The 15,072-nt window shown below is 47.0% G+C and overlaps 1 protein-coding gene across 2 annotated transcripts in view; it reads right to left on the bottom strand.

Annotated features, from left to right (window-relative positions):
- Nucleotides 1–11,984: 11,984 nt before the first annotated feature.
- RBP2 (retinol binding protein 2) overlaps nt 11,985–15,072 on the bottom strand; it is a 63,442-nt gene continuing 60,354 nt past the window's right edge. For both annotated transcript variants that reach the window (XM_042955145.1, XM_042955144.1), the window contains 2 exons: nt 13,825–13,926; nt 11,985–12,251 (listed from right to left, as the gene is read on the bottom strand). In XM_042955145.1, the coding sequence (XP_042811079.1) occupies nt 12,201–12,251; nt 13,825–13,926 (153 nt within the window). In that variant the 3' untranslated portion in view covers nt 11,985–12,200. The remainder of the gene's footprint in view (nt 12,252–13,824; nt 13,927–15,072) is intronic.

The following is a 15,072-nucleotide window of genomic DNA, read 5'->3' as shown; positions in this document are numbered from 1 at the left end:
GCTCATCCCAACAGGTGCCCTCCTTGATGCCCATCACCCACTTTCCCCTCTCCCCCATCTCCCCATAAACACTCAGTTTGTTCTCTGTAATTAAGATCTCTTTGGTTTTCCTCCCTCTCTGTTTGAAACTTTTTTCTCCTTCCCTTCCCCCATGGTTTTCTGTTAAGTTTCTCAAATTCCACATATGAGTGAAAACATATGATATCTGTCTTTCTCTGACTGACTTATTTCACTTAGCATAATACCCTCCAGTTCCATCCATATTGTTGCAAATGGCCAGATTTCATCCACTCTCATTGCCAAGTAGTATTCCATTGTATATATAAACCACATCTTCTTTATCCACTCATCAATCAATGGACATTTGGGCTTTTTCCATAATTTGGCTATTGTTGATAATACTGCTGTAAACACTGGGGTACCAGTGCTCCTATGCATCAGCAGTCCTGTATCCTTGGGTAAATTCCTAGCAGTGCTATTGCTGGGTCATAGGGCAGATCTATTTTTAATTTTTTGAGGAACCTCCACACTGTTTTCCAGAGCAGCTGCACCAGTTTGCATTCCCACTAACAGTGCAAGAGGGTCCTTTGAGTGCTGTGGGAAGAAGGTATATAGCTGCTCCAAGGACAGAAGACCCTGCAGGCACCCGCCAACCAGAGGCTCTTTGTCGGCTGGGTGGAGCGGCACTACCCCCAACCGGGGCACGCACAGAGCGGGATCCTTTGACATTGGGGTTTGAATCCCAGCCAAGTGCCTGGGAGGTGCGGGAGACTGTGTAGCGGGACAGACCCGCCTGCTCGCGCTCAAGCAGCGCTGTGAAGACGACTCAACTGAGTGGCTGGGACACTTGGTCCGGGGAGGAGACACTGGGGTATGGTCATTTTTTCCCCCATCACCAACAAGGTGGGGCTTCAGGGAACAGGACCGCGGCCCACAGTGGAGCCCGGACGCCTACACCAAACCACACCCCTCCATGCCTGGTAACAGTGTATCTACCTGAGCGGGATTGACACTGACTGAACCAGATCATGCCTCCAGACCAGTGCAGCCACCAGTTCCAAGGCACCATCATATATCTTTCTAGTGGTTTTGCATTTTCTGATTTGATTCTTGGTCAATTCCATATATATATATATATATATATATATATATATATATATATTTCTTTTCTTCCTCTTATTTCTTCCCTTCTCCTTTCTGGTTGTTGGTTTAAGCAGACATTTTTTAATCTATTCTTTTTACACTTCTTCTGTATCTCTTTCTTCTTTATTTTCCTCTCTCTCTCTGGATTAAGCTGTATAGTTTCTCTGATTCTCTGCCTGGCCAATTTTTTTTTTCTTTTTATCCCACCCCTGTCATTTCTCTCTTTGAATGGGATAAGATTTCTTCTACCACCAACCCCCCTTTTAAAATTTTTTCCAGGGTTACTTCAATGAACAAATCAAAGTATACCTGATGGAGGGTCCAAACCACCACTATGAGTAGGGAGATAAAGCAAAACCAGAGTCACTACAACAGAGAGCATGCAACACAGTCCAAAAACACCTCCTGAAGAACCAGGCCCTGGACAGTGTATGACCCCTCTTTAATATAGTAGTGCTCGCAGGGGCAGGACTCATACAGGTCTTTTTTCTTTTTTTTTATAAAAAAAAAATTTTTTTAATGTTTATTTATTTTTGAGACAGAGGGAGACAGAGCATGAGTGGGGGAGGGGCAGAGAGAGAGGGAGACACAGAATCCGAAACAGGCTCCAGGCTCTGAGCTGTCAGCACAAAGCCTGACGCGGGGCTCGAACCCACGAACCATGAGATCATGACTTGATCTCAAGCATCTGAAGTCGGACGCTTAACTGACTGAGCCACCCAGGCGCCCCCATATAGGTCTTTTTTCAAAGCAGGGTGGTGTATGGGCAAAAATGAAAGACGAGTGAATATGAGCAAAATCTCAGGTTTCAGGGATTCAACATTATTGATCAAGGTGTATCTGGATTCTTTATGACATTTCCTATTGGCATCCAGAAATTCGAGAAGGGGACAGAACCAGGAGACTCTTCTTCCTCCTCTTTGTTTTCATGGTATCTTGTCTCGGACCTGCATGCCGACCCAGGGACCATCCCTAGGGCACACAAAGGCCTTGGTTTTCTTTGGCATCATTCCATCCTGGCATCATGATCCCTCCCCCTGCCCCCCACACACACTGCCCACCCATAAAGAAAGCACAAACCTGAATACAGTGGGGCCCATGGTTCCCACATGTATCATTTTCATACCCCTGAGCCCAGAAGGAAGGGCCCAAGGGAAACCAGGATTTGAAGGGCACTAAGACCTCTTGTGCCTTGGGTGACAGGTCAGATCCCAAAGCCCAGGGAGGACTTTGCAGTCAGTGAACATTGAACAGTTGCAAGCTTGTCCGACATGGAGTTCTCAAGAAAGCCCTATTGGCCAATACTTCAATACTATGAAGACTAAATAAGCCAATGCATGGGAGGGGTCTAGCACAGGTAAATACTCAAAAGTGGTAGTCTTTGTTACTATATATTCATTATTTCTTTCCAAATGGTAGCTCAGTGTCAAAGCTGGGACTCCAGAGAGGATCCATCACCCCTCAGCCTTGTGTAGGCTCTGGGATTTGGAGGCCAAGGCACAGGCTGACTGGACCTACTTTCCACATGGCCTCCAATAGAGTTTTTCTAAAAATGGAGCTCTAAAGCGTATCTCTCATCCTACTTGAAGCCCTTCGGTGGCTGCCACTGACCCTGGAATATAGGCAGACAGAGGGGCCCTCTGAATCACTGGGGCCTGGGCAGGGGCCTGAGCAGAGGCAAAGTGAACAGAGCAACTGAGGACTCTGTCCATCAGGGAAGAGTCTGAGGCCCCACATGGGTCAGGATTCAGGGTTCAATCCAGGTCTAGAGAAGAATGAAAACAGATTTGGGGAGGCATTTCAGAACCAAAAATGAGGTTCTTCTGTGCCCTAGAGATGGTTCCTGGGTGGGCACACAAGTCAGTCCACGAAACCAGATTCTAGGAGGAGTAAGACTGTTCTGGTTCTGTCCTCTTCTTGAATCCAAATGCCAGTAGGAAATGTAAAAAATCCAACATAATGACAGCTGGATCGGAGAGTGACCATTGATCCTGGGATGGTGAGGGGGCATTGACCTCTCTCTGTCCCACCACTGTGTGTCTATCTTGCCTCCTAGTGTATGAGGAGAAATGTGGCAGCTCCCACGATGGCTTCAGTGGCTGTTATGAGAAAGAAATTCACTACGGGCAGTTAAGACACTTTGTGTTGCATGCGACAGTTCTGTTTGTTTCTCGCCATACTAGAAGTCCAGAGGTAAGGCAGGCTCTGGATGAGGATGAGAGACTATTGGTGTTACAATGATGTCATCAAGGCTGTTTTTGTGTCTCAGCTCTGCCACCCTTGCATGGATGTCCTCCTAAGATGGTTTCCTTCAGAGTGTCAAGATGGCTTCCAGGGAAAATGGCAAATACCTGCCTCCTTGTGAGGATGGGGGAAGTGCTGAAGAGACCTCTCCCTGACCATGAAATGTAAACCTTTCCTTTTAACCTGACTGGGCAATTTAGGGTACCCCAGACCGATAACAGTTTCCCTCTGGAGCTGGGGGATCCCAGATCAAATTTAAGATTCATTTCAAAAAGGCAGGAGAGAGCTATGGGTTGGGTAGGCAGGCGACTTCTCACCATGTTATAACTAATATATACCTCACACTGGCACGTGAGAAGCATTCCCAGGTTTTCAAGACTGTGACATCCTCTGGCTTCTTAAACACCCATGGTAAACTTGAGAGCTCAGCCAGGGTTAGTCTATCTACTTGCCAGAAAAGGGCTCAGAGAGGTTCAGAAACTAACTCAAGGTCACACAGGTGGTAGAGCAGCAGCCGGACTTTCTTTACCGTCCCTGCTCACTCAGAACCTGTTTATGGTCTAGAATCCTGTGGAGGCCCTGGGAGCAAGAGGGAGTCCCATGGGTGACTGAGTTGTTTGTTCTGTATACAGTTGGTATCTAAATACTCTCTCAGAGAGGATCCCACAACATGTGCATCCTAGATCTTAGCTGCCAACCAATCAATCTCTGGCACCCAGCTTTTCCCTGCCCCCATCCCTGCTTCCTACCCACAGGCCCTGCTTTTTCATGTTTTGCCTTCTCACCTCTAGTGCCCTTTGTCCCAAGATTACCCACTATTAGTTAATGGCAAAAATCTTCCCAGTGTGGGTATGAGAAGGCAGGGGACAGGGAAAAGAGAGAGAGAAAGGACATTCCTAGGCAGAGAGTCTAGGGCATCTCCACCCAAGGCAAAATGGCAGTGAAGCCCAGCTAAGCAGATCTGGGCAGATAGGCCCAGCTGTTGCCTGCCAGAATGTTGACTCCTAACGCAAAGGCATTGATTTGTCCATTGGGATATGTGGTTCCTTCGGAGTTTCCCTGGTGATATTTGGTTCAAAGAGATTGGAAACAGGACTTCAGATAATCTGGCTTTCAAAGGAGCCAAGGGTCAGAGTCCATCTGTTGGCTAGTGGGGCTTAACTTTTTCTCCTGAACGGTTGCAGAGGGAAGTGGCCTTTTCTCCTTCTTGTTCTGTTTTAATGGGATAACCAGAGACACGGAATATCCATTCCACCCTTCTGCCTTTGACAAAGCTTCCCTTCCTAGGTGCCAGCAAGAGGCCATGAGCTCCTCCGGCCATTGAAATGCCCACCTCCAGGCCACCTGTTGGAGGTGGCATCAGAGTCTGCCTGAGTGTCTCACTAACAGTGGAGTCTCCCAAACTTGGAGGAGCTCCATCGGGGATGTCTGAGGACCCTGGGGTTTCTCCTGATTTGGGGAATTTCTGTGTCTGTAATAAATGTGAGCCCCAGAGGAGTGGGGAATGCTCTGGAACATAGGGTGGGAGCACTGTGGCTAAGTGATAGCTCAGATAACCACTAAGGTCTTGATTCTTGTAGGTCTTCTATAGCCTTATGTTTTAGAGAAAATGCAGCTGCTTCCTAGCTGATGCCTCTGCAATCCCCTGAACCTGACCCTGAGTAGAGAAAGCAATACTATTTTTTCTAATTATCCTGACATTTCTGACAAGGCTGTTGTTCCTTAAGTCTAAAGGGACTTGAAGTAGCTCTAATCTGGTTGGGCTCATGTCACCTGGTGCTGAGCTTCCAGAGTTCCCATTACCTGAATTGCACTAACACTCCCTAAAGTTCATAAGAAGGAGACTCCAGGTCTGTGGTGGAGGGAGAAGGAACTTTGAGAGGATGGTCTTTTAAAAATATTAACTCAATCTTTGCAATCTTGACTTTTTCTGCAAAGAAGCAGGTTTTGTTCAACCCTTCCATGCTTCCTGAGAGAACCAATGTGACTGGGGTAAGGGGAGTGGGTAGAATGAGTCAAACAGGGGCAACACCCCAAAACTGGTCTGCTAAGGAAATCTCACAGACAAATGAAAGTCCTCTGAAGTCTTGGCAAGCAGGGTAAAGCAGATCAGTCCTATACTTGGGTCACAAGACAAATAGAGTCTTCCAATTTATTCTAGATTGTCAGTCATGTGGTCAGTTGCTCTGTATCCTCCGAAAATGTTATAGAAGAATATTAGTGATGCAAGAAAATTTCCCACTAGACGAGCGTCTCATCTTCTGCACCACTGACATTTGGAGCTGGGTAACCTTTGCTGTGGGGCTGTCCTATGTGTTGTAGGACATTTAGCAGCAGCCCTGGTTTCCAGCCATCACTAGTACCTCACCCCTAGTTACCAAACCAAAAATGCCTCTAGACATTGCCAAATGTCCCCTGGGGGTCAAAATGGTCCCATTTTGGTTTGAAAAAGTAATAATAGACTATCATTTTGGCCACTAATTACTGTGTGACTGTTACATGCCAGGCAATGTGTTAAGGGCCTTACAGACAGGATCTTGTTTATCTGTGTCTCCTGGGTTACAAGTGCCTTTTATTTTTTTCTTTCAGTATGAGAAACACATAAAGCAACAGGGTCCTGATTTCTCTAGTTAATTTGTGGGTTCTCCCTCTGCCCCAGCCCCACCCAGAGAAAAGTGACCATGTCAGGCTGGAGACAAAGATTAGGGTCCTGGCTGTGTCGTTTCTTAGGGGTGTGGTTTTGGACATCCTTGTCACTCTTTTGGAACCTTATTTATAAAATGAAGATAATAATGTCGTCCTTGAAAGGCTGTGAGGCTTAGAAACAAATTTGTGAGGAGAGGGAACATGCCTGCTTTGCTTATCCCTATCTCCTCATTCCAGGCCACTGGACCTGGTTCACAGTAGATGATCAATGCATGCTCCCTGAATGAATAGGTCAATGAAGAAGAATGCCTGGCATCTGTCACAGGCCCTGGCACTTATATGTGCCCCATCAATACTTCCTGTCCGATTGTACGTGTCAGAGGCACTAGCAGGCATCGGATGCTATGAGCAGGACAAAAAATAGAACCGCCTCTGCCCTGCGGAGTTTGTGATCCAGGAGGATGGGAAGTTAGTCATTAAATAATTGCAAGTATGAAAATACCACGAAGCAGAGGTTCAGAGTCACCCACATGCTCCCAATCACTTGGACACACACTTACACACAAGCATGCCCGACAGCGGGCAGGTGAGAGCAAATACCTGGTGGCCCAGGCTGTGGGAATCTCCAGAGCCAAGGATCTAGGCTCTCGAGAAGCTTTAGAGAAGTGTTCATTGCTTTTTAAGCTTAAAACAGTAAACTTTAATAAAAGAAAACATTTCCATTGAACTTTTAAATACTAGGAGTTAAAACTAATTAAGACTAATAAAACAGTCTGTTTTGTTCCAATTCAGTAAGCACTTTCTTTTATTAACCTCACTGTCCATTAAGATTGGGATTCAGGTTTGTCTACATCTGGAAAAGGTCATATTTGCCCAAAGACTGATGGAGGGCTGGAGTAAGGCAGCCACTTGCACTGGGAATGACAACAAAAGACAGGACTCTGTGAGGCTGCACCAAACCCATGGCCCTGTCCATGGCTGTCACCGTGGACATGTTTCCCCTCCCTATTCTGCCAAGCCTCAGTTTCCTCATGTGCGAAGAAAGGCTGGTACTACCATGTGAGGTTGTGTTGAGGATTAAGAGAACTAAGGTACATGTGGAAAGGTACACCTGATACATCATGTGGCACAAGGAGGGGTCATTTGATGGTGACCCTCTCCCTCTCGGCTTCTGTGTAAGCACTTCCCTGTACTGCATTCCCTCCATATGAAATGCCTAGCATGGTTGTTTCCTGACAGGAGCACAATGTCACATTCTGTGTCCCCAGCCTCGACAGGATCTCTGATCGGCTGAGTGCATTTTCTGTTGTCGCATTTCAAAGAAGATGGGGTTTTGTCCACCTTTCCAGGCCTTGCACTGGGTTCCCCATCATGATCCATGACCTAAGTGATCCAGAAGCATGAGGGGCAACTAAAGTGAGGACCAACCCCAGAAAAATCTATGACCAAATCTTTAAAGTTCTTGAAAATTCTGTTAGTGGATTTCTATTTCATTTTCTCAAGCCCCAGCTTCTAATTGGGTCCACTTACATAACAAGTGTAATCAGTGAGCCAAAATTAAATACCCCCAACCTTTGCCCTTCTAACCAATCACAAGTCATGAGTGAAAAGAGCTGGTTCAAGTGGAAGAATTGGCTCCGGGAGGGCTGCTCTATCAGTTCTGTCCAGCTCTGCACAGAGGTGGGACCAAACCCCCCAGCCTAGGAGAATGTGAACCAGTCATCTCCAGTGACATCCTGTCTGCAGTGGAATTAATCTTGAAGGAAATTTAGAGTGAATGCTGATTTAAGAAAAATGCAGCCTAGTTTCAGATGATTGGGAAGACATGGCTTTAGAGGTTGCCTGAATATGATAGGTGTCTCCCCTGCCATGAAGCTTCTCCAGAGAGCATGAAACCACTTCTCTTAAGGGGCTCAGGACATGCAGGCCGAGGTCCTGATACAGCCTCCAGAGAGATGTGTAGGTGGTCTGCACTTGCTTTGGTCACCTGTGGAGATGGACTGGGCTTTGTTGAGAGTGTGCAGGTACAGGTACATAGGTGAATATGCATTCGGAATAAATCATGCTTTGGGGAGCCTGGGTGGCTCAGTCAGTTAAGGGTCCGACTTCAGCTCAGCTCATGATCTCGCAGTCTGTGAGTTCAAGCCCCACATTGGGCTCTGTGCTGATAGCTCAGAGCCTGGAGCCTGCTTGGGATTCTGTGTCTCTGTCCCTCTTTGCCTCTCCCCCACTCAGGCTCTATCTCTGTCTCTCTCTCTCAAAAAAAAAAAAAAAGCATTAAAATGAATCATGTTTTAACTGAAAGAAGTAGGGTTTGTCATTGTGCCTGCCAAGCACCTGCAGGTGACTCACCTGGGGGCCTTTTAATAACACAGATTCCTAGGCCCTGCCCATGACCTCAGAGCCACAATCTTGAAGGGGGAGGGAGGCAGGAATCTGTGTTTTTAATCAATTCTCCTGTGATCTTCACATTTGGGGACTGTGTAAGGGATATCAGTGTTTTTGTTTTTAAGTGTTTATTTATTTACCTGGAGAGAGAGAGAGCAAGAAAAGGGGGGGGGGGGACAGAGAGAGAGAGGGAGACACAGAATCCCAAGCAGACTCCATGCTGTCAGTGCAGAGCCCAATACAGGGCTCGAACTCACAAACCATGAGGTCATAACCTTAGCTGGAAACAAGAGTCAGACGCTTAATAGACTGAGCCACCCATGTGCCCCGGGGAAGTCAGTATCAAAATACTTAGAAAGCAAGAGTTTTAATGAAGGGATCACTACCTCAGCACACATGTATGTATAAGTCAATGGGACTGGGGAAGAGAATGAGTACTGACTACAGTTTTAGGTTCTGTGCTAAGCTCTTGCCCAATCTCGCTACTCTTTGTGACGCAGGCTCCATAGTCTTTTTTTTTTATTTATTTATTTTTTTTTATTTTTTTTTTTTTAATTTTTTTTTTTTCAACGTTTTTTATTTATTTTTGGGACAGAGAGAGACAGAGCATGAACGGGGGAGGGGCAGAGAGAGAGGGAGACACAGAATCAGAAACAGGCTCCAGGCTCCGAGCCATCAGCCCAGAGCCTGACGCGGGGCTCGAACTCACAGACCGCGAGATCGTGACCTGGCTGAAGTCGGACGCTTAACCGACTGCGCCACCCAGGCGCCCCAAGCTCCATAGTCTTTATTCCTGACTCCACAGAAGGAGAAACAGAGGCTGCACCCCTGTCCAGCCGAGCAGGGTCTGAACTAAGGACTGAGGCCAAAGCCCACATTTCAGCAACTCAGTGCTCCCCATTTGTGAACTGGGGTTTTCAGTGGGCAGGCTTTTTTAACTTTCAAGCTCAGGCCCCATGGTTCATAGATCAGCACATCCTCCCTCAGGACATCTCTAGAGGCTGGGGTTTGAGGTTCTGAGAGTCTTTCCCAACAGCCCGTATGGGGCTATATGCCTCAGTGCAAGATGGGTTTTCAAAGGTGACTCCTTCCACTCTGTCCCTAAACAGACTTGTCCGTGTGCTGGGGGAAAGCATTGTTGTCATGATTTAGTCTTGAAATCGGCTGAGGGAACAGAAATACGAGAGGCAGGACTTGCCCCATCTCGCCCACAGTGAGTGAGGGACATGGGGACAGGCCCTGGCCCACAACATCTGCCCAGCTTTGAAATGAATACCTCAAATTCGACCACTTCTGCGTGCCACTTTCTTTGTTGAAAAAAGAAGGAGCAGTAGAATGAATGGAGCCACTGTTGGTCTTTTGTGCCACAGGGAAACTAATCAGTTAACTCTTTACTTGTGGAAAAGGTACTCTGAGAAAATCCCACTTGGAAATGGGAGTTTTAAATTATATTGTTTGTTATCTGTCATTGAAAAAGTGGTCTGCACATGTAAGGAACAAGTTGGTGTTTCCAAAACACTGTCCAGGAGTGAAACACTGTAGGTAAAGGGGTCCCAGGGCTTAAGGCCCAGCTTCTTTGCCTCAGGACTTGTCAGAGCTTTAAAAACAGGAATTCTCACGAGTTTCTAAGAAGGAGATATGGTTTTCATCATTTCCAAAGTTCATTTGACCATCAACTTCTTCACAGAATCTCAGGGGGCTAACATCCCCTGGAATACACTTTGCAGAAGCTAGGACTGAAAGTTACTAGTAATTAGAATCCCTGCCATGGACAGAATACCTGATAGCTCGTCTCAATGGGCTTTCAGATGGATCTTGTTCTCTAGGGCTTTCTTGAAGGACAAAGGAGAGCGTGATTTGAGGCTGTTTTGGACAAGGGCGAAACTAGGAGGGGGCATCAAAAGGGGGACCTGGGGCTCCTGGAGAAGCTCCAGGGGGACTGGGGACAAAGAGCTTGCTTCATCAGTCCCTGCACTTGGAGACGGGCCTGCAGCTCCTCAGGAAGCTCCCCTCTTCCCTAGAGCCTGTGGGAAGACCCCACCCCCACCCAGGCAGCATGACGCTCCATCCAGGCACTTCTCTGTCTTTCCTGGGGCAGGAACATGGCATGGCTGTTGGGGAGGACAGACTGCCAGGAGGCCTGTGGCATGGATGCCTGGTCAAGGGCTTAGGCCAAGGCTGGCCCTGGGCCACGTGGCCAGATTACAATTTTTCTCTCCCGCCTTGATTCCATTTAGGCTGCTCAGGATCGATGAATGTTCTGTTCATTCAAGTCACACCCGAGTGTGCCAACACCACGTGCTACTGCTCTGGGGATAAACCTGCTTTTCGAAGATAATGCTTACCTAATGGTGGGATTCTAGGCCCTGCTACAAAATGGGGAGGAAAATGGCTTTGAGCTATGGGGCCTTCTCAGGATCCCATGAATGATCCACCATAAATCTCTTCCTATTGACTACCATGCTGTTCCAGGTGCACTATTCCATTGGTACATCCAGCAGGAAAATACAATTCAGCTCAGAGTAACAAACCTAATGTTCTGGAAGTACCAGGAGGCCTTGGGGGTACCAAGCCATCCCTACTTAGTATCCACTCATCTGGGCCCCTGGGATGTGGAGGGAATAGCTCTAAATAATGATCAGAGATAGCAGGAACTTCATTCTTACCATGTATCAGGTTCCATTCCAAGCACTCTGTATGTAATAGCTTGCTTAATGCTCACATTAACCCCATGGAGGAGATGCTATTTTGTCTTCTCCATTTTATAGAAGAGAAAAACATGGATAGAAAGGCCAATGAGGGGCTCCTTGGTGGCTTAGTCAGTTAAGCATCTGACTCTTGGTTTCAGCTCGGGTCACAATCTCATGGTTCATGAGTTTGGGCCCCATACTGGGCTCCGTGCTGACAATGTGGAACCTACTTGGGATTCTCTCTCTCTCCCTCTCTCTCTACCCCTCCCATCTCTCTCTCTCTCTCTCTCTCTCTCTCTCTCTCTCAAAATAAAGATATAAACTTCAAAAAAAAAAAAAAAGAAAAGTCAATGAAGTTCCCATGGTTACCTAGCTAAGAAGTGGAGAAGCAAAACTTGAACTCAGGCTTCCTGGAAGTGCTTAGCAAGTCCTCTGCAGGGGTGCCATTTTGCCCATAGATGAAGGGCAGAGGGCTGTCCTGGGCCAAGAGCAGCTGGTACTGAAGATCTGCAGAGGCCCTTAGAAGTAGCTGGGCCCATGTTGCTGAAGGCAAAGTACAAACTGGAAGCCATCTGCATTCTTAAAATAGAGAATCTTGGAGAAATGAATGTACTATCCAAAGGAATGAATCACAAAGGGCAATGTTCAAGAATTAGTAGGGGATGCTGATGTTAGCCAGAGAATGTTTCTGAGTAAAGTAATTCCCCCAAACAAATTAACAAAAAACAAATAAAATGAAACCAAAAAATAAACAACAACTACCACAACAAAAGCTACACAGAAAACCACCATGTGGGCAATCACACTTTTGCCTGTGGATAAAACTGAGAGTTCTAGAAATAAAGGGAGATAGATATAAAGGGTTTCAAAGTATGGGAGTGATTTTTGTTTTTTCATTTAATGCCAGGTTTCAACGAAGGAAGTATATGTTTGTCAACTGTTAACACACTCATTCTGTTTTAAAACCCATCCAGATGCCTTACTGGGCTCTGTTAGGAGGGGAGGGTCCCCATGGCTGCTTCCCTAAGCCCACAGAGAACTCATGTAGGAAGTGTGGAGCACGTGTTCAGCAGGCCCCCTCGTGGGCCATTACTTCTTCTTGAACACTTGATGGCACACCTGGTCACCGCAGGTCAGCTCCTGCAAGGTTAGAAAGTGGGTGAAGTGACTAGCAAGCCAGGCCTTCCTATGCCCGCACCTCCCCCTGCCCCCGCCTCTTGGTGTCTGGGAGTTGGGGTGGTGGGGGAAGCTGGAATAAAGAGGACACTTAGTCATTCTGGGCAAAGTGCATCTCATAGACCCAATCAGCTGGCATGCCCTGCAGGTAGCAGTAATTTGATTTTGACACTTGAATTGAGCTTGAACAACTATAAAAATGAAAAATGCAAAGAAATTACCCTCTTGGGCGGGATTTTTCCTACTCCCGTGATTAAAGCAACATCTCCTAATTTATAAAAGGCAGTGAAGCCACAAAGAAGGAAGGGATCTAGTGGGGAAAAGCATTTGGAAGGCAAGGGCCTGGGAATATGCTGGCTGGTGGGGTGTCACTCCATCCTGGGGGCTTTCTGGCCTCTGGGGATTAGAATGTGGGTTGGCGACATCACAGGCAAGGACAGGGCATGGGCTGCAGAAGGGCTCCCCCCAGGCCTGCCTATGCAGACAAGATGCTGCTTTTCATCTAGACAGAGGGAACCCCCAGGCCTTATCCTCACCTCATGACTCCTTGAGGGAGGAGGGAAAAATATGAGTGTGGGGACGGCCACAAAATCATTGCAGTCGACAATGAATCCATTGTCTTAGCCACAGGGACCATTGGGGATTGTACTACAATTAAAAAAATCCATCATCCAAACCAGAGCAGGTAGGGAAAACCATCAACGGAAAACACGGTGAATGCCTCCCATTTATCACCAGTTGACACTGCCTCCAAAATAAAGATCTCAGGTGAGGCAGAGCCCGCCTGTGAAGGGCACCATGGTGACCTGAATACCGACACTGGAGCCAGGCACCCGCTTGACTCCACAGGTGACGAACGATTGAATGAATGAAGAGCCATGTGACAAATGAGTGACTGAATGTGTAAAGCAGTGAAAGATTTTCCCCTACGTGAATGCCGGATGCATAAATTTCCTTGAAGGTTGAAGACTGAAAAATTAAGCTATCTAGACACATAATTCATTTCAGGAGATCAGCAATTGTTCCTACTGCTCTGTTCTAATACCAAGTTTACCTAAAATAGTTCAGGACCAGGTGGGCACACCTGATGATGAGAGGGTAATGCCTGTGGTCTGTGAGATGGTTTCCCAAGCCCACCTGCCCCTGTCCACCCTACTCCCACCACTCTTCTTCCCTGGCTCACATAATGGTGAGGCCTGGACTTCCCCTCCCTTGGGGCGTCTTAATTCTGTGCCTCCCATTTCTCTTTAGCTGGTCTTTAGCAGGTTCCCTGCATTTCTCCCTGGATCTCGGCTTCCTAACTCAGCATTTTGAACTTTCACTTTAATTGCAGCCGCTCACACAAACAGCGATATAGATTTCTTCCTGGAGTCCCCTGAGCCAGATGGGAATGGCTTTCTGACTATATGACCACACACATTTGGCTGGAGCTCAGGGGAGGAGTGCAGGGCCGTTTTTCTTGTCAAAGCACCTGGCGAGGTGAACCTGTCATGTGTGGAAGTGTGTGGAAGGGAGCCGGGCAGACCCCGGGACTTACCAGGTGCAGCTTGTCCCCCTCAACCCACTGCCTCCAGCCGCGGTTCTCCTTCTCCCCCTTCTGCACGCATACCAGGACATCGCCTTCCCAGGTGATCAGCGTCTGCAATGACAGGTTCCCAGGCGAATCAAATGTATGGTCTTGATGGGGACCGAGCAAGCCTAAACCCGCAGCTGCACTTCCCGCGGCCATAGCCAGCCTCCCGCTTGCCCACAGGGCAGAGCCCTCAGCTTCTGCCAAGCCAAGATCTGCCAGACTCACTTTCCACATATACCCACCATTCCCACCAAACTGGCTTATTGGAGCTGGTTCTCTTTTAAAGAATTCTACTCTCTCATTTTACCATACTGTGAAGATAGCATTTCAAATCAGTGGGGGAAAAGATGATGCATTTGACTATGTAAGGATGTAAACTTTGTGGAAGGGGAAAATAGCGTAATGTCAACAGATGAGTAACAAACTGGGAAAAATAATTGTAACACATATCAAAGACCTGACTTCTTTATATATAAAGGGCTCCTGTAAATCAATAAGAAAAAGATCATTCACCTAATAGGAAATTTTAAAAAGGATGCAGCCAACAGCTTACAAGGAGAAAAAAAACAAACCAGCAGATGGCTTGTACCCATAAGAAAACATATTCAAACCTACTCATAATAGGAGAAATGCAAATTAAGGCTGGTGTTTTTTTCAGATACAATTCATCATATGGTCAAAGATCAAAGGGTCTGATAACACACTGAGTTGGAGGAAGTGTAGAGAAGCAGGCACCTCCGTAAACGGCTGGTGGGTATAGAAATTGGTATGAGTCCTTTTGCAGGGCAATTTTATATTACCTTTTGGAATATGGCATTGTGTATACTCCTTGACCTAGAAATTCTGCTTCTGGGAATTTTCCTACAGAAGCTACATTGTGAGGACTGCCTGTTGTAGGGCAATAATACATGCAGAGAAGCTACCTAACTAGCAGGGGCCACAACAGATGGCTTCAGTGCCATTCTCATCATCCAGAAGCAGGAGGGTGGACCTTCCCCTGGTCCTGGGTTTCCTCCAGGAAGCAATGCAGACTGGTTAGTAAAACAGGAGCAGCAGCAGAGATTCAGAGCTCATGTAGGACAGCCAGGCTGAGCAGACCAGTAGGTTGGAGAAGCCATAAACCTGCTGAATTCCAAGAGGCTCAAACTCCTGTGCATGGGGTGCCTGGGTCGCTCAATTGGCTGAGCGTCCAACTCTTGATTTCCACTCAGG

This window comes from Panthera leo, chromosome C2 (genome assembly GCF_018350215.1).
Source record: "Panthera leo isolate Ple1 chromosome C2, P.leo_Ple1_pat1.1, whole genome shotgun sequence".
Lineage (NCBI taxonomy): Eukaryota > Metazoa > Chordata > Mammalia > Carnivora > Felidae > Panthera > Panthera leo.
This window is presented reverse-complemented; position numbering and strand designations above follow the sequence as displayed.